Source organism: Nansenia antarctica (genome assembly GCF_963989245.1).
Source record: "Nansenia antarctica genome assembly, chromosome: 13".
Lineage (NCBI taxonomy): Eukaryota > Metazoa > Chordata > Actinopteri > Argentiniformes > Microstomatidae > Nansenia > Nansenia antarctica.
Window position 1 is genome coordinate 22,686,399 of NC_137683.1, and position 25,774 is coordinate 22,712,172.

A 25,774-nucleotide genomic window follows, 5' to 3' on the forward strand; every position below is an offset into this window, starting at 1 on the left:
TTCTATCTCCATTCTTGTCCATTTTTTTTAATATATTTTTTTTTTTTACATAATCTGATCCATTAGGTGTTTATTAATGCCTGTGTGGTGTTATTTTTGGGTGAGTAATTCCTAAAATACAAAGGTTCCATCTCACAGAACATAATGGAATGTCAAAACTTTGACGCTCAATATCTCTGAACTGCCCTAAACGGAGATTCTAGAATCTTATAATTCTAAGCTCACGCACTGGTAAAACATATTGTAATTTATTATGACTACTGTAAATTCTCATGAATTAATTAATTATAATAATACAACAAATAAAAAAGACCCCCACCCCCCCTATAAGAAAAAGAAAGACGATATCATTACCAAAGGCTCATCATTAAGATAATTATATGATATATAATATAATAATAACAACGATAGAAACATAAAATACAATGTATGCAGTTGTAGGAATGTACGTATTCAAAGCTGCATACTGGCTAAGTGTTGCAAGCCACAGCCTGCTATATTTCAACACGAACATAATATTATATTAATATAATTGTGTACTCATCGATAGGCCTACTTGTACACTGTACCTTCATGACAGTAGTAAAGCTACCCATTCATAAACAAAACACAAATAGGCTCCTACATTGTATTTTAGTTTTTTAAGCAGTGCTGCTCTCATGGAATGTCATTTCTTGAGCACCGCAAATTTGTGCAAATAAGTGCTACAGTATATTCCATGTGAAAATGTCATGGGACATGCCACTTTTTTAATCGTATGCGCACACAGCAGAATCTCTGGCGCGCGCCTCTGCCAAGGCATATGCCGTTTCAATGCAGCGTCAGTGTGTACTGTATCACTCTCCGGGCAGTGGTAATGAGCTCGCGCAATTATGCTATGAAACATCAACGCCAAATAAAACGTTGTTGAATGACAATTGTTAAGAATCGCTACAACACATCAGCAGTTAGAATCTTCTTGAATAAAGGCCAACTTGGTTGAATGTTTTCTTCTTGAATGAATGGTCTTTATTGTCATTATATAGTACAGGTACCATACAACGACATTTAGGAGGGGGGGCTCCCCTGGTGCTAGGAATAAAAAGAATTACTAAAAACAAGAGGGGAAAAGAGCTGGTTTACATAAATAAAGGCTATATACACCATCCTGTTACGGTCAGATAGGGAACCCAAGTGCAGACACAGACCGAGACAGGTTAAAGTAAAATAAAGTATGATTTATTTTAGGGAGTAGGCAGAGAATGGTCGTAGGGCAAGCGGGGGGTCAGGCAGGGGGCGTAGTCAGCAGGCAGGCAGGGGGGTTTAGGCAGGAGGGGTTGTCGGCAGGCAGGCAGGGGTCAGGCCGGTAGGGCAGGCAGGCAGGGGTTTAGGCAGGAGGGGTTGTCGGCAGGCAGGCAGGGGTCAGGCCGGTAGGGCAGGCAGGCAAGAGGGCAGGCAGGCAGGAGGAGGGCAGGTAGGGCAGGCAGGCAAGAGGGCAGGTAGCAGGAGTCCAGTAGGTGAAGAAATACGCTCCTCAATGTCAATGAAGTGTTTAATGACAAAGATGAAAACGCCCTGCAAATATACAAACAATAGAAGCATGAATTGAGATAAAGTATAAGCAGGGTAAATGTAATATATATAACTTAACCAGAAACATTCGAATAACCAACTTACAGGAATAGGTGGACAGCTCAATAGACGGCCACCGTAACATGAACGTCTGACACTAAACAAATAATAACATGGCCGACTCCTGACGGAGCCGGACAGCATAGCAAACGAGATACTGCCACCTAGTGGACAGGCGGTATACCCTTCAGTAGGGGTACTGGGGGGTAAAGGCAAAACAGGGGTAAGTAGGAGGCAGGTACAGGCAGGGTAGTAAATAGGTAGGGGAGCTGGAAGCGTATCTTTACGGTAAGCTGAAGCTACGATCTGGCAGAGAAGTGAAGGCTGGAACGAGTCTTTATGCAGGGCTAACGATGAGGTAATAGTGAACAGCCGGACAAAACGCACACCTGAAGCCACTCCTGCCAATTAGAGGGAGAGAGAGAGGGAGAGAGAGAGGCACTGCCCACTACCTAGAGGTAGAGGGCGTGACAGTACCCCCCCCTCTACGAGCGCCACCTGGCGCAACTCTAGGGCGGTCTGGGTGCTCCCTGTGGAAGGAGGTGATGAGCGTAGGATCCAAGAACTGACCGCGAGGAATCCAGGTACGCTCCTCCGGGCCGTAACCCTCCCAATCCACCAAGTACTGGCAGCCCCGACCCCGAACGTCCAGGATACGCCGGACAGTGTAGGCTGGGTGGTTGTCGATGATACTGGGTGGAGGTGGGACGGGAGGTGGGGGGGTCAGTGGGCTGGTGGTAACCGGTTTTATCTTGGAGACATGGAAGGTAGGATGAATTCGCATGGAGCGGGGCAACCAGAGGCGAACAGCAGAGCGGGTGATAATCCTGCTGATGGGAAAGGGTCCGATGTATCTGGGGGCTAGCTTTCGAGACTCCACCTTGAGGGGTAGGTCTCGGGTGGAGAGCCAGACCTTCTGTCCAACCTGGTAGCGGGGAGCAGGGACACGATGGCGATCAGCCTGGCGCTTATACCCGGCCACAGAGCGGACCAGGGTAGTCCGAGCCTTCTTCCAGGTCTGGCGACAACGGCGAATAAAATGTTGGGCCGAGGGTACCCCGACCTCTTCCTCCTAGTCCGGAAAGAGAGGGGGTTGGTATCCGAGGGCGCACTGGAAGGGTGAAAGGAAGACAACGGTCCTCCAACCCTACTACCTGGAGCCTCCAGGGTCAGGGCACGGAACCGGCGCCGGTGCTCTTCCGGGCTCAGCCCGAGCCGGTCCCGGATGGCCCTGACCACTGTCGGGTAGTCGGCCTGGCTGGCCCCCGGGAGACCCGCCAGCACGAGCTGCGCCTCCCCGATCAGCAGGGGCCGGAGCTGGTGGGCCCACTTGTCCTCTGGCCACCGTTGTCTCCGGGCCACCTGCTCGAACGTCTCGATGTACGCCTCCGGGTCGTCCCCCTCCGTCATCCGCAACATCCGGACTCGGGTCCCACCGCCTGCCACGCCGTAGTCCCCGTACCCTTCCCGGTCGCGGATGATGGCCCGGAGGTCCGCCCGGTCCTCGGCCTGGGCGCGGGCCATGTCCATCAGGGCGTCGTGGCTGGCCCGCGCCATCGCCGCCTGCTGCTCTTGCAGCTGTGCCAGGTGGGCGAGTACATGTCCCAGGGGCGACTCCATGGCCCCGCCTGTCTGTTATTAGGTGTTTGGGTCCGCCTCTCCTCTGTGCCTCACGTCGGGTGCCACTGTAACAGGTTCGGGCACAGAGGGAGACAGACAATATGATCCGGCGGTTTATAGAACGGGTTTTTATTTGTGCAGCACAGGTTTGGAGTCAGGTTTGTCTGAGCCTCGCTCAGGGGAGAACGTCCCCGCTCGCTTGCCCTTCCGGTCGCGGCTCTCCTGCAGCGCTCTCCGACGTCTCTGTAACCGACTCTCTGCTGCTTCTCCCCGCTTCCTTCGTTCTCCGCTCACTGCGTCCTACTCTGGGTCCCGGGGGAGAACAAAGCAACACATTAAGAGGGCACGTTGATGAGGACCCAATTGGCATCAGCCGGTGCCAATTGCGCCCCCATCCCTTCACCAACGGTCCTGTGGCTCCCCCTGCAGGTCGGAACGTGCCATGTTCCCCACACTCTGGTACAAGCTGCCAGTTGACCAGGTTGAAGTAACCGGCACAGCAGTGGGTCTGGGCACAGTGCTGCACAGTCCCATTCACGTCCCCAGACTCCATCACGAGTTTCGAGGGTGGGCCAGGAACGCACATCTCCTCCCCGGCTGGACAGAGGGCGCAGAGACACAGAGACACATCCTGCAGGACGAGAGGAGGGAAGCAGACAGAATAGGATAGAAAGGATTGTTACTGACTTGTGAGACACATAGGCCTATACTGTAAATGAAGATTCATCATCAAACGGCATAGAATCTCCTCTTGGTGTATTTTGTTTTTGTTTATGCTGTATGTAAAGCACTTTGAATTGCCCCTGTTGTATGAAATGTGCTATACAAAATAAACTTGCCAAGCCCAGAATGGAGAAACAGAATTAAAGCCGACTTTGTGTTTGTGTCATTTTGAACAAAGATGGTTTTTGGTTGTCCACTTCAAAGGTTTCGGGATCAATATATAGGCTTACATTTAGATTGATTGAGGTATTCCAATAGTATATGCCGTAGAAATGCTTTCAAAACATTCTGTAAGAATGTATTTTCAGTTCTATAAAGACCACTAAACGTCAGGCTCTCTGACTGTGAAAACAAAAGGAATTGTAAACAGTGGAAACATTGTGGTTCTCCCATTGTTGTTCTTTACTGAATCACTCAAGAATCTTCAACCTACTTACTGTATTAAGCATATTGCCTGTGGACCTAAGAAAACAGCTACTATTATTTAGCCTACATTGTAATCATAAAACCTTGTTGAATTTTTGGTAACATTATTGCAAACTCCCAAAACAGGCAAAAAAAATCTAATTCATTACCAAACCATTCTACTTTTTAACATGAGAACAAAGCGGAACTCACCTAGCGGTAGGTAGGGCAGGTAGGGCAGGCAGGTAGGGCAGGCAGGCAGGTAGGGCAGGTAGGGCAGGCATGCAGGAGGGCAGGCAGGAGGGCAGGTAGGGCAGGCAGGCAGGCAGGGCAGGCAGGAGGGCAGGTAGGGCAGGCAGGCAGGAGGGCAGGTAGGGCAGGCAGGCAGGAGGGCAGGTACTTCCGCTGCTTTCTTACTGACCTCACAACCCCCGTAAGCAGAGCTATGTCCCCCCCCGCAGTTACAACACTTTAGTTTGGCATCCTCTTCGCATCTCCCATACTCATGGTCACCAGCACACCTTCCACATCTCTGCTTGCCTTTGCACACAGCCGCCACATGCCCAAACTTTTGGCACTTGAAGCACCTCAGTGGTGGGGGAATATATAGCCTAACATCATAGCACATATATCCAATGAATACTTTAGAAGGTAACCTTTCCTCGTCAAATATCAGAAGAACTGACAAACTATCACACTTCTCTCCATTGCGAGTGGTTCTCAGGCGCTTTACCTCACTGATTTTAGCTCCCTTCAAGTTATCCTTAATATCCCACCCTCTTCCTCTGCCATGATCCGCCATTCCCACCACTCTCTTCTCCAATCTCTGCTAGATCAGCAAGACACTGCTCCGCATGGGGATCGAAAGGTGCGTTTCTCCTGGCAGAGAAGTGAAGGCTGGAACGGGTCTTTATGCAGGGCTAACGATGAGGTAATAGTGAACAGCCGGACAAAACACACACCTGAAGCCACTCCTGCCAATTAGAGGGGGAGAGAGAGAGAGAGAGAGAGAGAGAGAGAGAGAGAGAGAGAGAGAGAGAGAGAGAGAGAGAGAGAGAGAGAGAGAGAGAGAGAGAGAGAGAGAGAGAGAGAGAGAGAGAGAGAGAGAGAGAGAGAGAGAGAGAGAGAGAGAGAGAGAGAGAGAGAGAGAGAGAGAGAGAGAGAGAGAGAGAGAGAGAGAGAGAGAGAGAGAGAGAGAGAGAGAGAGAGAGAGAGAGAGAGAGAGAGGCACTGCCCACTACCTAGAGGTAGAGGGCGTGACATATCCACTATACTATACTACTATACTATACAAATAAAACACTGTGCTGTACTCTATGCTATGCTATAAATATCCTAACATTTCCTATCTCTGAACCTTATGTACACGAGGGTTGTCATATTGCACATGGTATTATTGCACATTCATCATCACTTTATTACTTGTCATACAAAACTTTCAAAAGAAATTCAGGGGCTAGTATTGCAAGGCAGGACACAGAAATCCATGGGTGTTGTCACTTATTCAGCCAAGAGATGTACTTGACTCCCATCGCCTCTAGGTGGCGTAGTGTAGTGACTCGCTAAGCATATCCTCTGAGGCTCTCTCAGTGTTACACAGCTCTGGGGCGGCTCCTTTCTTCTCTATTGAGCGTCAAAGTTCTTACATTCCATTATGTTTTGTGAGATGGAACCTTTGTATTTTATGAATTACTAACTCAAAAATGTCAACATTTTAAAAATAACACCACAGAGGCATTAATAAACACCTAATGGATCAGATTATGTAAAAAACTCAATTTTGACAAAAATGGAGATAGAACCATATCATTCTAACGTCAAGAGATGTACTTGACTTCCCACGCCTCTAGGTGGCGTGTAGTGATCAGCTAAGCCCATCTCTGTGTTACACAGCTCTGGGGCGGCTCCTTTCTTCCTCTCCTCTGTTGCCCCCGTGTCTGCAGACCGCTTTAGATGTAGGACCAGGGACAAGATGGCGGGTACGTAGCTTCTATTTACTTTAGCTTCGGCTAAAAAAATGCTGTTTTTAAGACTTTAACCCCCGTTCACCCCCCCTGTTTCACAGTTTCAAGCGAAAGTAACCTATCGTTTAATACCTATCGATTGGGGGAAATATCAGTTGATATCGTTTTTTTGGTGTTTTGGTTTCTTCCAGATATATCGTTGCTCCAGGAGGACTCCCAGGAGGAGTTAGACGGATGTAAGTTTCGCCCCTGGTTCTTTTCTAATGTTGAATTTATTATTTTTCCCGGGAGTATTTTCCCGGGAACTCTTTTCCTCTGCTCGGGGGCTGGACGGTATCCATGCATGCTTAGTGACTAACTACCCCGGTCAGGCTGGGTGGTTCCCGGGGTGTCTGTGTGTCTGTGTGGGCCTGGACACTAGACTAGACTAGGGCTGTGTTCGCAATGGCATACTAGCATACTACTCATACTAGATATGACGTAGATTTTGAGTATGCATGTATGTGCGTTCACACACTGTTAGAGTATAATGTGAAATTTGAGTATGCAAGAAATGTATGTAACTAGATTTTCGGTCGGCTGGTATTGGCATAGTTATTATGAATTTAGTAAGCACTATGCAGTATATACTCATTGAGTATGCTAGTATGCCATTTCGAACGCCTCTTTTCTTTTTTGTAGCTCAGCTAGCTAGCTAACTTCAGCTACGGTTGCTTAACCCTTTTAACTGCTTTGCTATTTTAATGAGTTGCATTCACAGTTCACACACTCAAATGAACTCAAATGGTGTCATTTCAAAGTTGTTTCGTAACAGTCCCAACGTTGTGTCATGCGCTTTCTGAAGTTTGTTTTTTGGCTAACTTACTTGCTTGCTTAGCAACATATAGCTACATAAGCTAACCTAGCCCCTCCTCTCCTTTGGAAACAGTCACTCTGCAGCTCAGCTGATAGCTCCTACAAGCTCACTTGATGGTAAATCAGCGATGCAACTGCAACACTATCTATCACTTTGTGCATCTTGACAGCTTATAGTTATAGTTTCTAGCTATAACTACAAGCTGTCAAGATGCACAAAGTGATAGTGTTGCAGTGTGTGTTGGCCCCTCATTTCTAAAAGTGTTGGCAACGTTTTTGGTCGCAATCATCCCAGTTATCACCAGCTAGAATCGTCAACTTAGATGGTTTATTTATTCAATCAGGCTCCAACCAAAACCAATTTCATCTCATTCCATGGTCCAGGGCAGTGAGCTGATAGTCAGTGTCAGGTCATATAGTGATAGTCAAGCAGTCCACTGCGAATGTCAGACGACTTTAACAGCTGACATTGTGTTGCATATTGACATTGCATCCAGACCAGCTTGCAGTTACTTATGTACTGGAATAGTGAAGTGAAATGTCTCTTGAAATGTTTGATGGCTCATACACACAAGCACTAGCTAGCTATTGAAAGGGGGTTGGTAACTAACTCTGTTTCAAAAGTGTGCCATGCAAACAAACCATTGTTATTGTGAAAACGTCGCCTCCACAGAACCCTATACTGCCTGCTTTGCATGTTATGTTTGTCTTGTCCTGTTTAGATGGGGTCTGGTCTGACTGTATGTTCACTGTACGTCATTTAGAAACATCTGATGTGTTTGTTTTTTAACGGCTTCTTCGGATGTCTCGCTCCATGACATCTGTCACTTTCATGACGTTTCACATTTGTCTTATTTTGCATTCCAACCACGGATTGTATGCTCATGTTTAAAAATCTGTACCAATCTCGTACCAAATTTAGCATGTTTCATACTCACTCACTGTTTTTCCCCCTCTCACTGGCCTTTTTTATTTTTTGGGTGGTGGGCACCTCTCATGCACTTTATTATTTTCAATATCTCTAATAGTTGGTGTGGATGACTACAGCTCAGAGTCTGACGTCATTATTATGCCTTCAGCCTTGGACTTTGTATCGCAAGATGAGATGCTGACTCCTCTTGGAAGACTGGATAAATACGTCGCTAGTGAAAACATTTTTAACAGGTAGCCTGCCCCAATGAAAACCACCCTATTAGACCTCACTGAGATTTGTCACCATCTCCTGGGTTCTGATTATGTACGTTTACGTGTTTTGTCTTATTCACTTATAGACAAATGGTTGCACGGAGTTTGTTGGACACATTGAAAGCCGTCAGTGAGGACGAGAGGGACTGTATCGCCGTCTTGGAGAGAGTGGGCAGACTGGCTGACGACTCAGGTAAGTTGCAGAGAGAGGGAGGGAGAGAGAGAGAGAGAGAGAGAGAGAAAAAAATCTGTATGCTCTCAGAATTCCCCTATTTCTGTGTCCTGCCTGCAATACTAGCCCCTGTGCCTGTCTTCTAGATTGACCATCACTGTCTAGGAGAGGCCTATGAATGTTTGATGGAGCAGTGGTGTCGCTGACTCCGTATTGCTTGCACCTGGCTGTCATTTCACTGAGGGTGAAATGCATTTGGCCTTGACGTGGAGAGATTAACCCTAGAGGTCAGCTGGGAGAACTAGCTCCTCCGATTCGGTCACCTCGGCGTAGCGGTCTCTCTTCGCCCGCCATTCTCTGGACGTCGCCTAGCTGGCGTGTCCTTGTGAGTGTAGGACATGGCCCGTCAGCGTAATGCAATAGCCTGCTCAAACGGTGCGTGCATACGTTAGTGTGGTGATCTTTCAGCAGCAGCACTAACCACCACACCAGGTCTTGTTTTAGGGATCATGTTAGGCTACTTCCTCTCGCGTCGTACACACGTGGTGACGTCTAATCAGGCCACAATATGCATTGAAGACTGGCTCATAAGTCATAACTGTCACTGTTACGGGCTGTAACGCGTGCCTTTTGTTTTCGTTTCTACCTTTAGGTGACAGTAGATATATGCACACAGGGTGGTTTGAGAGCGTTGATGATGTACGCGTGTTCAATTTCACTTAACGTTCTTTATCATGTGATCCCACTCCTTGAGCGCTACGGATTTATTGTGGCTGTTTAACACCGTTTTAAAGCTCTGCGCTACATACTGGACCTTTAAGAAATATGATTGTTTTGTTGCAGTCTAAAGTATCCTCTTCTAGCCCCAGGGCTGCCAGCCAAGCGGTACTGTCCCCCACCGCTGAACAATGTGAAAATGAAACCAGACTCTTCTGTCACCGAGGACCTTTTATGTTCAGACCTTTCTGTATTGAGGTTTTTAAAATCTGACCTTTTTAAGCAACGCTTTTGTAGTGTGTTTTTAAGTGTTTAAAATGGGGCGGCTGTGGCCCAGGAGGTAGAGCCGGCGTCTAATGATCACGAGGTCGGCAGATTGGCAGTTCGAACCCTGGCTGGCCACATGTTGAGGTGTCCTTGGGCAAGACGCTGAGCCCCAAATTGCTCCCAGTGAGCGGGCCGGCGCCTTGCTTGGTTGCTTGCTGTCATTGGTGTGTGAATGTGTCTGTGAATGGGGGAATGAGAGGCCGTTGTAAAGCGCTTTGGAATAAGGCGCTATATAAGTCAGTCCATAAGTGTTTAAAATCTGTCTTTTCCCTTCCAGAGCCCACTGTAAGAGCCGAGCTAATGGAGCAGGTTCCTCACATAGCCATCTTCTGCCAGGAGAACAGACCTTCCATTCCATTTGCCTTCTCGAAGTACCTGCTGCCTATTGTAGTCAGATACCTGGCAGACCAGAACAACCAGGTGAGAGAGAGAGAGAGAGACATGTGAAAGGGCCTCCAGCAGCATGCTTAAACGATTTCTCTTTTTATGTTGTACACCATGCAAAACGTGTACTAACATGCAAAATGTAATTTGTTTTTAATATGCCTATGCACACAGGTATGTTGTACATTACATAATTACATCATTACATAATCACATTTACATATTTGGCATTTAGCAGACGGCTTTATCCAAAGCGACTTACAACAAATACATTTGCCTGTATTTAGTCATCAGTGCTGTAAAAGCTTTGCTCGATATTATAAATGACAGTAAGCAGTGGCACAATCTCAAGCTTTAAAAGGATTAGCAGAACACTCCCGGGAGGTCTGATCACACGGTATTGATTTTCCCTCCAGGTCCGTAAGACCAGCCAAGCAGCCCTTCTGGTGCTGCTGGAACAGGAGCTGATCGAGAGGGGGGATATCGAGAGCCTGGTCTGCCCTGTCCTCGTCGACCTCACCGCCCCCGACAGCAACGACGATGTCAAAACAGAGGCCATGGCCGTGAGTCACATGACCCACGACACTGTAGACGGGGGGTTAGGGTTAGGGGGGGTTCTCATTGGAGGGCTTGGCTGAATCTTACAATGATCTCCTAAAGCAGCTCTCTGAAGAGTTTAGCCAGTAACCTGTGAAAGACAAGTGTAGTCAAACATGTTGTGTTAGTCAGCTTCCTGCCACGATGTACGTTTGTCTGAGTGACGTACAGTTTACTCCATTGGAGGATAAGATGGACCCTGCTCTAGGAAGCAGGGCTCCACAGACAAATGGAGAAAAAAAATCCTCACACATTTATTAACTTTAAGATAGACATTCTATTGCATCACAAGCTTATGTGGCCCGCATTTGGTTTGCTTCATTCCTTTGCTTTCATTTGCATTTATGTCCCGAGTTTGACCCTTTTATCGGACCTGCTGTTTGCCATGCCTCTGATTTACTGCAGGCCACGTTGAAACGTGTGCCTCTAGGTAGATAGTTATAATCCCCTTAGTTTGCACTATCAGTGTAGGTAGTATTACCACCAAGCCTCCGTGCTATGGGAGGAGGATCTCTCCTGCTGACAGTGTGTTTTGTTTAACCTCTCTTGTGTGACACTGTATTTTGTCCCCCGTGTGTTACAGTGTATTTTGTCTCCCTGTGTGTTCTGGTGGCAGATCATCTGTAAGATGGCCCCCATGGTAGGGAAGGACATCACAGAACGCCTGTTCCTCCCGCGCTTCTGTGAGATGTGCTGCGACTGCAGGATGTTCCACGTGCGCAAGGTCAGTTAGGACGGACGCACGGACGGACGGACGGACGGACGGACGGACGGACGGACGGACGGATGGACGGATGGATGGATGGATATATGGATGAATGGATGGATATATGGATATATGGATGGATGGATATATGTATGTATGGATGGATGGATATATGGATGTATGGATGGATGGATGGATATATGGATGGATGGATGGATATATGGATATATGGATGGATGGATGGATGGATATATGGATGGATGTATGGATGGATGGATGTATGGATGGATGGATGTATCGATGGATATATGGATATATGGATATATGGATGGTTGGATGGATGGTAGGGCTGCCACGATTAGTCGACTAGTCGCGACGACGTCGATTACCAAAATCGTCGCCGACATATTTGGTAATCGACGTCGTCGCATGTTTTTTTGGAGCTGAAATAAGCGTTTTTCTTCCCTGAAGCTGCCACTGGCTAGCGTCTCCCAGTGTCTTTGATGTACATGCGCAGTGTCGGTCGTCCCCGGAAAAACAAACAGAGAAATTTCTTCCCGTCCTCGTACGTCTAAAGTGTGGGGGCATTTCAACCACAACGTTGAAAAAACCAATGTAAAATGTACAATTTGCAACGCTAAACTCGCTTATCATGGCAGCACGTCTATGATGCGCGAGCATCTAAAAAGGAAGCACGTTTGTGGCAGATGACGAGGAAGACGATGGCTCGTCTCGGTAAGCTAGTTAGCTTGTTATTGGCTAACGATATCGTTACGTTAAAAGCCTTCTTACATTATTTTACGTTGTGTGCTGTAACGTTGTCATCAAAGCGATACTTATCAAATAGCAAAAAATGTTGTCTTAACGTTACAGTGCTAAGAAGGCGCGTTCTATCGATAGTTATCTTGTCAAGATGCCAACGTGCACACCCCAGCAAGCCACCGTCCTGACCGGATCAATCCTGAACATGCTGGTTAACAAGGGTCTCATATCCTTAACCAGCATGTTCAGGATTGATTAGGGGCGTTTCCCCACACTATCAAAGCTGGCAAAATCTTTTCTGTGCATCCCTGCAACCTCCACCCCATCCGAGAGGATCTTCTCTGCAGCAGGGAACATCTGCTCTCAAAAGAGAGCAAGCCTCTCTCCAGAACATGTGGAAATGCTGACTTTCCTCGCTATGAATGAATAGTCCACACATGAGAGAAACAATTTCTTTGCTCAGTCTCCTGCACTTTTCTTTGTTATGTTATTTGATTGAGACCAAACCTTTTCTCTACAAACATTTCTTTTTGTGGATAATTGCTCTTTTTTAGTTGCATTAGTGCCTACCTCATTTTATTTTGCAGCACTATTCAATACATTTAAAATGTATGTTTGATGCCAGAGATGAGTGAAGCAAAGCAAAACTTTTGTACTCTGTACAATTATTTATTTTTGTTTTTGTATTCTTTTGGTTGCCTAGTGCCTAGCCTACCTCATTTTACTCAGCAGTTTGCACTCTCTACTACTCTTTACATTACATTACATGCAAGTGATGCCAGAAATAAATCTGCAAAGTTCATTAAAATATCTATTTTTGAGTGAACAATCATTTTAATTGTCTTTATTTTTAGTTAGCACATGCCTACAACAACAACTAACAACTTCAAGCTAAATTTAGAACCTGATTTAGAAGATGATAGCTAAATAAGAGCGATTGAGTAATTGTGCGATAAGCTGTAATTTATGGTCCGATTAGTCGACTAATCGTTAAAATAATCGGTGACTAGTCGACTATGAAAATAATCGTTTGTGGATGGATATATGGATGGATATATGGATGTATGGACGGAAGGATGGATGTATGGATGGATGTATGGATATATGGATGGATGGATGGATGGATGGATGGATGGATGGATGGATGGATGGATGGATGTATGGATGGATATATGGATGGATGAATGTATGGATGGATGTATGGATGGATATATGGTAGGGGTGGGCATCGACGATCGATAATTGATCGATAAGGATCTTGGTCGATCACAAAATAAAACATTTGGTCGATCACAAATTTTTTTTTTTTTTTTTTTGTGATCGACCAAATGTTTTATTTTGTGATCGACCAAGATCCTTATCGATCAATTATCGATCGTCGATGCCCACCCCTAATATATGGATGGATGGATGGATGGATGGATGGATAGATATATGGATGGATGGATGGATTACTGTATACGACTGTGTCTCTGTGTTGGTCTGGTGTCAAGTCAGCGTTTTAGCTGAGCTGTTTGGTTTGTGTTTCTGCTGGCAGGTGTGTGCTGCCAACTTTGGGGACATATGCAGCGTTGTGGGAGGAGAGGCCACAGAAGAGCTCCTGGTATGTGTTCAAAACTTTGAATCATCACAATGTGTTGTGGATAAAAATTGGCCCTGGAATGGTTTGGTGTGACTTTCTCTGTGACTCCACTGAGGCTAAACTTGAGGACCTTCATTTCTGAGACACTGTTTTGCTTTTCTCTCTCTCTCTCTCTCTCCCTTCCTCCCTCCCTCCCTGCCTCTGAATATCTCTGTGTGCGTCTCTTTCTGCCTCCCTCTCTGGTTTCCTCCCTCTCTTCCTGTTCCAGCTTCCCCGCTTTTTCCAGCTCTGTTCAGACAACGTCTGGGGGGTGCGGAAGGCGTGCGCCGAGTGTTTCATGAGCGTTTCCTCGGCGACGTCACAGGAAGTACGCAGGACCAAACTCTCTACCCTCTTCATTAGTCTCATCGGCGACCCCTCGCGATGGGTGAGTGCATTAAACACCCACAACATATAGATTATGTATTACAACCTGACGCTTAATATGGGGGGGGGGTCTCACCTAAATGGCAACCCCTTCTTAAAAAATGTTACATCTGCAATCCGTGGCTAAACACTTAAGCAAAGACGGGGATCTCTGAACTTTCACCCTCTAAATAACAACTACACAGATCTTCAAACTGACTGCTGCTGCTCATAGCCCCTCTATCTCTCCTTTCCTTCCCTCCCCCTCTCTCCTCTTCTCTCTTTCCCTCCTGCTCTCTCCCTCTCTCTCCTGTCCTCTCCTGCCCTCCCCTCCTCTCTCCTCTCCTGCCGTCCGCTCCTCTCTTCCCTCTCCTCTCCTTTCCTCCCCCTCTCTCTCCCCCTCCCCCCTTCCTCTCTCAGGTGCGCCAGGCAGCGTTCCAGTCGTTAGGCCAGTTCATCTCTACGTTCGCCGGCCCCTCCAGTGTAGGCCAGTACTTCAGAGAGGGGGAGGAGGGAGACTGCAACTGTAACCACGCACACAACAGGTACCGTTGGCCGTTCGTTCGGCTCATTTCTACAGACGGCGTTAATTTGAATTCGCGTGTTGACTTTGTGTCCGTCGCAAGTTCCCCCTTGTGTGAACACAATGGAACTCTGGCTGTGTTTCCCCGAAACACATTCTGCTGAGCTCATTGTCCGTTAACACAGTGGGAGCAGGTGAGCTAAACTGTAGAAGAAGTCTGTTTGTAACTTCCCCCCTTTTTGTGTTGCTTTCCCTGTCCCCCCCAGTATTGAAGAGAAACCACTCAGCATTGACACAGACCTGACTAGCGCTTCAGGCGGCTGCACGCAGGACAACCAGGAAGAGAAGCCTCCTCGACAGGACTGTATTTCCCACAATCCCGACTGTCCCCAGGCCCACGGCGGCCAGGGGGACGGCAGGGGGGGGCTGTGCCGAACAGAGGAGGACGTGGGAGTGGACGTGGCGGAGGAGGGGGGAGGGGAGCAGGAAGCGGAAGCCTTGGCCGACGTCGCGGACGTGGAGCCCTGCGACGACGACGACGACAATGCCTTTTCTTCCCCCGGCCTCGCCGAGGAGGAGACGCACGACTCCTCGCCCCCGCTCGCCGCGACAGACCCCGACCCCGGCCCTGACCCCCCCTCCGAGGAGGGAGGAGACCCCGCGGGGGTTACGGCAGGGGACGAGACAGAGGGAACCCTGGGTACTGAGAACGAAGCTACACGGCACACTGAGAAGCACACGCCTTCCTCCCGCCTAGAGGAGGAGGAGGAGGAGGAGGAGGAGGAGGACAACAACAACACATCAGCAGCACCTGAGCCTTCACCGTCACCGTCACCTGAGCCCCAGCCCGCCCCCGCACCTGAGCCCACGGCGGCCTCGCCCACAGAGGCCATCCCGGAGACGGAGCTCTACAACTCCTTCCACTACTGGAGGACACCCATCCCCCAGATAGACCTGGACCTGCTCCAGGAGGACCCCAGCCACCAGCCCCCCAGCTACGGCACCTCCTGCCCGGCCAAGGCCTCAGCCCCCTACGCCTCCTCTTCCTCCTTGCCTGGCCACGCCCCAACTCTAGGCAGGAGACAGCTGGAGGAGCTGATCGAGAACCTCGAGCCCCACATTGACGACCCAGACGTTAAAGGTATATGGCGTCTTCTGGAAGTCGTAGGGAGATCAGTGAGCGTTAGACCACTGTAGGCAAGGCCTGTCAGTTGCTATACTGCCAAGAGTTGTTAGATACTTACACATGTAGAGAAGTGTCTAGCATGTAGAGGCTATGGTTTGGCCTATAGCTAGGGTTGGGACAGGGTCTAGGCGACAGGGTCTAGGGGACAGGGTCTAGTCCACAATATTGTTTGTGGAAGGAAACCTTTAATGTTTCCTTTGCTCGAAAGGATGGTCTGTTGAGATTTATTTTTGGTCTCGTCTTGAAAGGGGATTTCCTCAGAAGACAATAAAAAAGTGTGTGTGTGTGACAAACAGTTTGTCCTCCAGAGTACATCTGCCTCCCACTTGTTTGTTCTCTCTTGTTGTGACATTGTGTTATCATGAGTGTATAAGTCACCCACTGTCATCTGTGTGGACTCACCTCACCCATGTCTCCCCCCCCCCCACCCCCCCCGCAGCACAAGTAGACGTTCTGACAGCCGCCCTCAGAGCCACTGTCATGGACTCCTGCCTAAACACCTTCAGCCGTGGCCTGACCAACCAGGACAACCCCTTTGCGGTCCACAAGACGCCCCTGTTAGGAGACTCAGACATGGAGGTGAGGGGAGGGAGGGCGGTGCGTTCATGGGGTTTGAAGGTGGAGAGGAAGGGTTTTGTGGTTGTATGTGGTGTTAACTCCTGGGGCCAGTTACATAAACATAGATTAAGTGTCTTATTTTACCTAGAATGCATTGTGTGAAAGACTATCTAAGTCAGTCTTACTTTAGTCACTCATAGGTGAGCTTTATGCAACAGGAAAATGTTAGTCTGTAGCAAGACTGATTTAAAGTGAGATCTAAGCCTAAGACTGGGTCTGTCTTTATGCAGCTGGCCCCTGGTGTGTCTATGTGCGTGTGTGTGACCGTCCATGTGTCCATGTTCAGAGCCGAGACTCCACGATGCAGATGAACCACGGTGACGACTCTGAGCTGAGTGACAGCAGCTTCAGTCCAGAGGAGGAGAAGAGGTCGAAACATCAGGTCAGCCAGAGCCCTGTCCTCAGAGAACACTGTCCCAGTCTCACTGTCTCAGTCTCACTGTCCTCAGAGAGCACTGTCTCAGTCTCACTGTCCTCAGAGAGCACTGTCTCAGTCTCACTGTCCTCAGAGAGCCCTGTCTCAGTCTCACTGTCCTCAGAGAGCACTGTCTCAGTCTCACTGTCCTCAGAGAGCACTGTCTCAGTCTCACTGTCTCAGTCTCACTGTCCTCAGAGAGCCCTGTCTCAGTCTCACTGTCCTCAGAGAGCACTGTCTCAGTCTCACTGTCCTCAGAGAGCACTGTCCCAGTCTCACTGTCTCAGTCTCACTGTCCTCAGAGAGCCCTGTCCCAGTCTCACTGTCTCAGTCTCACTGTCCTCAGAGAGCCCTGTCCCAGTCTCACTGTCTCAGTCTCACTGTCCTCAGAGAGCCCTGTCCCAGTCTCACTGTCTCAGTCTCACTGTCCTCAGAGAGCCCTGTCCCAGTCTCACTGTCTCAGTCTCACTGTCCTCAGAGAGCCCTGTCCCAGTCTCACTGTCCTCAGAGAGCCCTGTCTCAGTCTCACTGTCCTCAGAGAGAGCACTGTCTCAGTGTCTCAACTGGAACCGGTTCTTGATTCCCATCCCTAGTCTTGGGAGAGAGCAGTCTTCTCTCTCTCTCTGCCTTGTGATGCTTTGTCATCTTCTCTTCTCTGTCTTGACTCTCTCTGAACCTGGTCTCTCTCTCTCTCTCTCTCTCTCTCTCTCTCTCTCTCTCTCTCTCTGGCCCCACTCCAGGACGTGGTCCCCCAGGCTCTCCTGGACCAGTACCTGTCCATGACGGACCCGTCGCGGGCCCAGACGGTGGACATGGAGATCGCCAAGCACTGTGCCTACAGCCTGCCGGGCGTGGCGCACACCCTGGGCAGACAGAACTGGCACTGCCTGCGGGACACCTACGAGACCCTGGCCTCGGACATGCAGGTCTGTGGCTTTGTGTTGTCTCACACACACACACACACACACACACACACACACACACACTCACATACACGGGTCTGTTTCCTCACCAGTGGAGTGTGTGGGGGTGTGTGTGGAGTGTCTCACTCACTGTGGTCTGTTTGCTCACCAGCTGAATGTGTGAGGGGTGTGTGGAGAGAAGGGTGCAGCGGTTCTCGGTTTCATATTGAACCGTGCGGTTCGTCGTCCACAGTTCAATACGCACTAGTGAATGTCTGTTTTTCGGTTTATGCTGCGTTCCTTTGAAAGTCAGGTTGAGTTTGTCTGGAACGCAGTTGCTTCTTGTTAAATGTTTGTTCATTGCGAGAGGAGTTGAGAACATGGCAACAGTTTGAGGAAGCCCCGGATTGCAACAAATCTGCGTTGATGAGGGAACGAAAACAGTGAACAGAAACGTTAATTGCTTCATGCGTGACGTATATGCGAATAATGCTCGTTTGGTCTACCTGTCAAGCCTAAAGTGCACTTCTACTTTTAATTCTTCCTCTCCTATACCAGTAATGAAGCCTAAGAGGCACTTTTCCATTTTGAAAGTGTTTATTTAAAAATGTTTATATATATTTTTTTTTATATTATAATATACCAGTCATATTCTGGAATGTGTCTGGATGTTAAAGTTCCATAAGTATAAGCAAGATAAAGTAAAGTAACAGTTTGTAAATAAATAGCATTTTCCCCCTCCTTACGCACAAAACACGTACCGAAACCGTGACCCAAAAAGCGAGGTTCATACTGAACCAGGGGCCAACTGAACCGTTGCACCCCTAGGGGAGAGTCTCCCTCACCATGGTTCTAAGCTTGGTGTGTGTGGTTCCTGGCAGATCTGGGTCAAATACTGGACTTGGAAGGGACTTTTATGCTTTTGGTGTCAACAACTCCATTGATCAACTATTTGAAAGTATTTAGACCTATGTATTTATTTGACCCAGATCTGGTTTGATTTTATTCAATCATCTTCTCTTAAAAATTAACAAATGTAACAAAAAACTAAGTATGCACTGCAGGGCATTATTCCGCCCAGTCTTAACTGGTAATCTTTGTTTTACAGTCCAACATAAAATCTCTCCAAAAAATAAAACTAAAGCAAGAGCTTGTTGAATTAAAGTAAAAGGGAATAAAGTGCAGCCATCTGGGGTTTGAGTTCCTTTTGTGGAAAAAGTCCTCCACCCTGCTTTGTGTCATCCCGAAAAAAAGACGTAAAGCACATTAGAGTCATGATAATAGTGGCATATTTTAAAATGAGTCTAATTTTCTTGGCATCTACTTTCCACATTTTTTTGGGGGGGGAGTGCTTTTCTTTTTGGTTTTTGTGTGTGAACTGTTTCTTTTTTTAAACAACCTGTGTGTCACTCTGAATCTGGTCTCCTCTCCGTCTTAGTGGAAGGTGCGTCGGACGTTGGCCTTCTCCATCCACGAGCTGGCCCAGATCCTGGGAGACCAGCTGACCGCCGCTGACCTGGTGCCCATCTTTAACAGTTTTCTCAAAGACCTGGACGAGGTCAGGATAGGAGTTCTCAAACACCTCTACGACTTCCTCAAGGTCAGACCCCTTTGTGTGTGTGTGTGTGTGTATCTGTCTCTCCCCCCCTCTCTGTCTCTCTCTCTCCCCCCCCCCCACATCTCTCTCTCTCCTCTCTCTCTCTCTCTCTCTCCTCTCTCTCTCTCTCTTATTAAGGCCTGTTGTTCATAAAGGTTTGGCGACTTCAGCAGAAATATGTTGTACCATTCCTGCTGTCTCGTGTTTTTTCCGTGGGTCTGCTGTGAGAGGCATTCTCCCAGAGATAGTATCCCATCACTCCTGCAGTGTCATTGGTCTGCAGAATGGAGTTTCTCTTAACTGCTGTGTGGTCGCAGGGGATCAAAGAGTGAACTGAATAGAACTGAAAATCCCCCCTATGCACTCCTTCTCCCCCCCCCCCCCCCCGCTCTTCTCCTCTCCCCCCCCCTCCCCCCCCTAGCTGCTGCACCAGGAGACGCGGCGTAAATACCTGTACCAGCTGCAGGAGTTCCTGGTCACGGACAACAGTCGTAACTGGCGCTTCAGATCCGAGCTGGCCGAGTATGTGTCAGGCGTGTTGTGTTGCTTGTGTGATTGTTAAAAACATTACAGTGATATGTTTGTTTTTGCTTCTTTTGCTGGTTTGTATAGTAGCATTCAATATGATATCTGTTCTGAAAGGTGTGTGTGTGTGTGTGTGTCCTCGTCCTTAGACAGCTGGTGATGCTGCTGGAGCTCTACAGCGGTCAGGATGTGTATGACTACCTGAGACCTCTAGCCTTCAGTCTCTGTACGGACCGCGTCTCCTCAGTCCGGTGGACCTCCTACAAACTGGTACTGTTCTTCTGTCACAGCCTCATCTGTAGCCTCCTTCACAGCCTCATCCATAGCCTCCTTCACAGCCTCATCCATAGCCTCCTTCACAGCCTCATCCACAGCCTCATCTGTAGCCTCCTTCACAGCCTCATCCATAGCCTCCTTCACAGCCTCATCCATAGCCTCCTCCACAGCCTCATCCATAGCCTCCTTCACAGCCTCATCCATAGCCTCCTCCACAGCCTCATCCATAGCCTCCTTCACAGCCTCATCCATAGCCTCCTTCACAGCCTCATCCATAGCCTCCTCCACAGCCTCATCCATAGCCTCCTTCACAGCCTCATCCGTAGCCTCCTTCACAGCCTCATCCATAGCCTCCTCCACAGCCTCATCCATAGCCTCCTTCACAGCCTCATCCATAGCCTCCTTCACAGCCTCATCCATAGCCTCCTTCACAGCCTCACCTTCACTCCTTCACAGCCTCACCTTCTGTATCTCCTTCACAGCCTCATCCATAGTCTCCTTCACAGCCTCATCCATAGCCTCCTTCACAGCCTCATCCATAGCCTCCTTCACAGCCTCATCCGTAGCCTCCTCCACAGCCTCATCTTCCTTCCTTCACAGGCTTAAGTGCCTGTTGATGAACCCACATGTCCCCCATAGCCCACCCTCCCCAGTCTACTCCCAAACAAAGATGATGGTGCAACTGTTTTTTGCAAAAACAACAACTGTATGTGTGAGAGGTTGTGTTTGTCTTTCTGATGGGTGTTTCCAGGTGAGTGAGATCATTAGGAAGGTGGCGTCCTGCCAGGCGTTGCTGGCAGACTTCCTCAGCCAGCTGGTGGAGAAGTTCTGCCACTCCCCCAAGTGGTCGGCACGCCAGGCCTTCGCCATCGTCTGTCAGGTGAGGGAAACGCACTTCTTCTTCTCTTTTTTGTCTTTCTTTCTTTAAAAAACTAACAAACTGTTTTATAGTCTTCTATTGGCAGTTCTAGTCTTGTAATTTTTCTTTATTGGACAGAGATTTACTTTGAAATGTTTGGCCTTTACCAGACGCCTTTATCCAAAGAGACTTACAACAAATACATTTGTCTAAATACCTGTAAGTGAATCTATCCATTAGTCATCGTAAGAGAAAGTAATCTATGCTCGGGCCAGGGGCCATTGGCAGTCACAATGCTAGAAGAAGGAAGACGTTTCGTTTTTTTAATTATTTTTAATTATTATTATTATTTATAGTAGAGGAACTTTACAGGGGGGTAGTGGGATTAGGAGGACTTTAAGAGGGACAGTTAAGGTACATGAAGAGATGGGTCTTCAGTCTATGGCGGAAAATAGAGATAGTGAAGAATGACAGGAAAGTAAGGAGAGGAGAGGGGGTGTGTCAGCAGGGCGTGGGCCGGATTCAAACCCGTGCCAACATGGGCATATGTGTGCACCGTGAGACCGCCGCCAGGCCACAGGAGACCACACTCCTGACCGCTAGCAGAGATACACTGATGGCCATTTTCAATCCAATTCAGTTCACTTAAAATTCTTGCGGCCGGTTTCACAGACGGGGTTTAAGCCTAATCCTAGACTAAAAAGCATCTTCAATGGAGATTTTACATTGAAGGTGCGGTTTAGACCGGGACTAGGCTTAAGCCCGGTCTGTGGATCCTTGAAGGTGTGATTTAGTCCAGGACTAGGTTTAAGCCCTGTCTGTGGATCCTTAAAGGTGTGATTTAGTCCAGGACTAGGTTTAAGCCCTGTCTGTGGATCCTTGAAGGTGTGATTTAGTCCAGGACTAGGCTTAAGCCCTGTCTGTGGATCCTTGAAGGTGTGATTTAGTCCAGGACTAGGCTTGGCCTGTGTGAAACTGGCCCCATGTATTCTCTCTCTGTCCATCTGGACGTTCCACAGTGGACTGGACTCTAGTGGTATTAACACTGGGCCCCCACTTCAACAGGCCACTTGACAGCAGCACGCCGCCTCTCTTCTCCCTCAGTCGTTTACATGAGTAACACCATTCTCTGACTACTGGTCTGCTGTGTGGAAGAACAATAAGACCGTGTGGGTGTGGGTGTGGGTGTGGGTGTGTGGGTGTGTGGGTGTGTGGGTGTGGGTGTGTGTGTGTGTGTGTGTGTGTGTGTGTGTGTGTGTGTGTGTGAGGCCAATAGCTCGAGTGGGTTAACACACACACACACACACTCTTTCTCTCACTCACTTACACACACACACTCTCTCTCTTGCTCTCTGCCACGTGGACACACACTCTTTCTTTGTCACTCACCAACCACTCCCTGTGTGGGCTCACACTCTCTCTTTGTCTTACTCATATTTTCCCTCCTCTTTCTCCCCTCCTCTCTTTCTCTCTCTCCTCTCTCTCTCTCCCCCTCTCCTCTCTCTCTCCCCCCCTCTCCTCTCTCCCCCCCCTCTCCTCTCTCCCCCCCAGCTGGCGATTGAGGATGACTGTGTGTCGTTGGAGCAGTTCTCAGACCACCTGCTGGCCCCCCTGCTACAGCTGGCCGCAGACCCTGTCCCCAACGTCAGAGTACTCTTGGCTAAGACCATCCGCCAGAGCCTACTGGAAAGAGGTATACACACACACAGAAGCTGAAATCCCAGACAAATACACATTCACACACGTATTTCTTTTCTCTGCAGCTCTCCTAGTTGACCTTCACATGTGTGTCTCTCTCTCTCCCCCCCCCCCCTCCGTAGAGTACTTCCTGCATTCTGCCAACTCCCACCAGGAGGCGCTGGAGCAGACGTTGGTGGCCCTGCAGATGGACCTGGACAAGGATGTAAAGTACTTCGCCAGCGTGCATCCGGGGTGCACACGCATCAGCGAGGACGCTATGAGCACCACCTCCTCTACCTACTGAGCACCGAGCACGCACATGGATATTCAGAGGTCTCCCCCCCCCCCACCCCACCCCACCCCACGCACATGGAGGACCCCCCGCCCCCCCCTACTCAGACACACACACAGCCCCTCACACCCATCTGCTCTTTACTGAATGTCTGTCAGGTGTGTGTGAGAGTGTGTGTGTGTGTGTGTGTGAGAGCGAGGGGGGATTTGGTTGCCCCCTTCCTGGACCCTGGGCACTAAGACTTTCATACAGACTCACGACCAGAGAACCTGCTTCGAATAACTCGACCTCCAACTCAACTCAAAGCGACTCACTACAACTAAGATTTATTTTGTGCTTTGAAATTATTATTCTTTTTTGTTCTTTTTTTTTTTTGCCACAGAAGCCTTAAAAGTGTCTTCCTTAAATGAGAAATACTTGAATGTCCAGAGTGGATTCAGTGAAAAACAAACAAATGAAAAACAAAAAAATGTGCATGGGGGAACAGAACTACATGGACCATATCTTCCCTCTGTTCCTCCTCTCTCTCTCTCTCTCTCTCTCTCTCTCTCTCTCTCTCTCTCTCTCTCTCTCTCTCTCTCTCTCTCTCTCTCTCGCGCGCCCTCACCAGACTTAGCAGAAAGCCAGTATCTCACAGCTTTATCGAACCACGAAGCAGGACGACTGTGTCTGTCTCTAACCGAAATGTTAAAAGGTGTGAAAGTTTCTGTAATGCTCCCCCATCCCCCCGCCCCCTCCCTCCCCAATTTTTAGAACCTGTATAAACAAACTCATATGCTGCATAAACTAACTTCTGTACCATCTCAGCCTTGTGTGTGCGCCGCGGGGCCGCCGGTGGGTTGGATGAAGCAAAGTGAAGCACGGTTCGTCTCTAAAGGGCTCTGGACTCTATTGTTTTAACAGTCCTGTCCAGAAACTAAACCCCATAGCCCCCTTTCACGCTTTGACACTCGTGTGTAGATCTGAAAGAGTAGGATAGGTATAACCAAGACGGTAGTGTAACCCTACCGTGTCCTTTGGGGATAAGACATGGGTCTGGGTTCACAGACATGGCTTAAGCCTAGTCCTGGACTAAAGTTTTAGGACTTAGGCTTTTTCTAGGATTAGCCGTGTCTGTGAAACCGGCCCTAGGTGGAATTTGTATTCTCTTAAACCCGGTTCTGATCTAAGATTCGCAACGCAACGGGTCAGAGAAAAAACTCGGCAACTTGCAACCGACATCGCGGTTGGTTTGATCTGCCCAGTTTTAGAACGTGGCTGCAGAGTTTTTCTCTGCGACGTTTTTAAAACTGACCCATCGCGTTGGAAATCCTCGATCAGAACTGGGCTTTATACCGGTCAGATCTACACGGGCGTCTCTGGAGGAGGGCTGGGGGTTGTCTGTGGACAGGACCGACCTCTAGTGCAGCACATTGTTGTACCCATAAGACGCAGGTTAGCTAACCCTGGCATGCAGGGGACCCCTGTTGTCACGGAAAAAAAATAGCTATTGTATTTTTTATTAATCTTCACGCTGTCCACGTTTTGTGGTGAGCGGAGGGATATCAAATTGTAACGGTCAGCAGACTCACTTGAAACTGGGTATTTTAATTTAAGAATAAAATACTGCAACAACCCCGCCCCCCCCCCCCCCTTTCTTCTCCATTTAGCTTTGTATCCCCTACCTCTCCTTGTACCCATACTGTACATATCTCTAACCTTTTTCCATTTTGATCAACGATCATGAATAGTATTGTGATACAATTTTGTTCTGTTTTACCTGTTCAACATGAAATGAAATAAAAAGCAGGCACTACATGTCTGAAGAGTGTTTTAATTGTTTTTGTCCAAACGACTGTTTGTACACAACAGATGCAAACTCAGCCTTAGTTGTTTTTAAGATTATTATTTATTGATTTCTTTTCATAAGCATAAACTCAATCATGAGAATTGGTTCTGGCTATGTCGTCACAGTTCCTGTAGGGGGCAGTGTTCTGTTTGAATGGTGTTCCAAGTTAAGGTCCTCCCAAGTTATAGTGGAGAATGAGCATCTGTTACTGGAGGCTTGGATATCCCCATCACGTGTCAGAGGGAGGCTAGTAGTTTGTAGAAGTGGAATGTCTTCCGCTGGTGGAATGAACTTCACACTGCTGTCAGGACTGCATCAGCTGGAGACTTAAGACCCATCTCTTCAGGCTACACCTTAACTGCCCCCTGAGACCTCTACATCCCCTCTAACCCCTGTACAGTTTCTACAAAAAAATGATTCTTCCTTCTAGCATTGTGATGGCCCCTGGCCCGAGCATAGATTACTTTTTCTTGCTAAAGACTGATTCATTCACTTAGTCAGTGTTGTGTTATGTATTTGTTGTAAGTCACTTTGGATAAGGGCGTCTGCTGAATGCCGTAAATGTCTTTCTTGATTCACTGTAATTGAGTGGCTGGGCCTCTGATTGCTATTAATGGGCAGTTGTAGCTAGCAGATCTAACAATGGATCCCATTGGTTTAGAATAACGGGTTGAATGATTGAGTTAAGGTGTGATATGGTCATAACACAACATCCAGAGTCTTCATGTGATGTTCTACAAAAAATAAACAACAACTGTAGATCACTTTGAGAGATGTAATACATTTGATATGTAGTTCACAAATACACATCGCTTTGGCACAATTTACTCTCTAAAGTGACTACCTACAACTGTTTCTATAGTATGAATTGTCTGTATCTGAATCATAACTCATGATAAGCATCATTCATCATTCATGCTAATCTGATCCCTGCTAATGACCATTATAACCTTGATGATCAACTTCACCACAGCAAGCAGGGGGGTATTCCATCAACGTCACTAAAGGGAAAATCCAGGCTTTATCAAAAATAAGCCTGGATTGTCCTTTAGCAACAT

General features: G+C 48.0%; 1 protein-coding gene across 1 annotated transcript; it reads left to right on the forward strand.

The window, feature by feature from the left end:
- The first annotated feature begins 6,327 nt into the window (after positions 1–6,327).
- ppp4r1 (protein phosphatase 4, regulatory subunit 1) lies at positions 6,328–23,182 on the forward strand. Its single transcript, XM_080543776.1, has 20 exons — positions 6,328–6,338; positions 6,515–6,559; positions 8,207–8,342; positions 8,450–8,556; positions 9,857–9,999; positions 10,380–10,526; positions 11,177–11,284; positions 13,566–13,631; positions 13,879–14,037; positions 14,436–14,560; positions 14,805–15,679; positions 16,164–16,303; positions 16,629–16,724; positions 17,498–17,683; positions 19,098–19,259; positions 19,678–19,778; positions 19,931–20,051; positions 20,809–20,937; positions 22,468–22,609; positions 22,737–23,182. Exons 1-20 carry the CDS (start codon positions 6,332–6,334, stop codon positions 22,898–22,900), a joined length of 3,159 nt encoding a protein of 1,052 aa, XP_080399902.1. The 5' UTR covers positions 6,328–6,331; the 3' UTR covers positions 22,901–23,182.
- The last annotated feature ends 2,592 nt before the right edge of the window (positions 23,183–25,774 follow it).

Bases quoted from the DNA above. Each gene is read 5' to 3' on its own strand.
- ppp4r1 (XM_080543776.1), top strand. The intron at 6,560-8,206 runs GTAAGTTTCGCC...TATCTCTAATAG, and splicing joins CCAGGAGGAGTTAGACGGAT to TTGGTGTGGATGACTACAGC. The intron at 19,260-19,677 runs GTCAGACCCCTT...TCCCCCCCCTAG, and splicing joins ACCTCTACGACTTCCTCAAG to CTGCTGCACCAGGAGACGCG.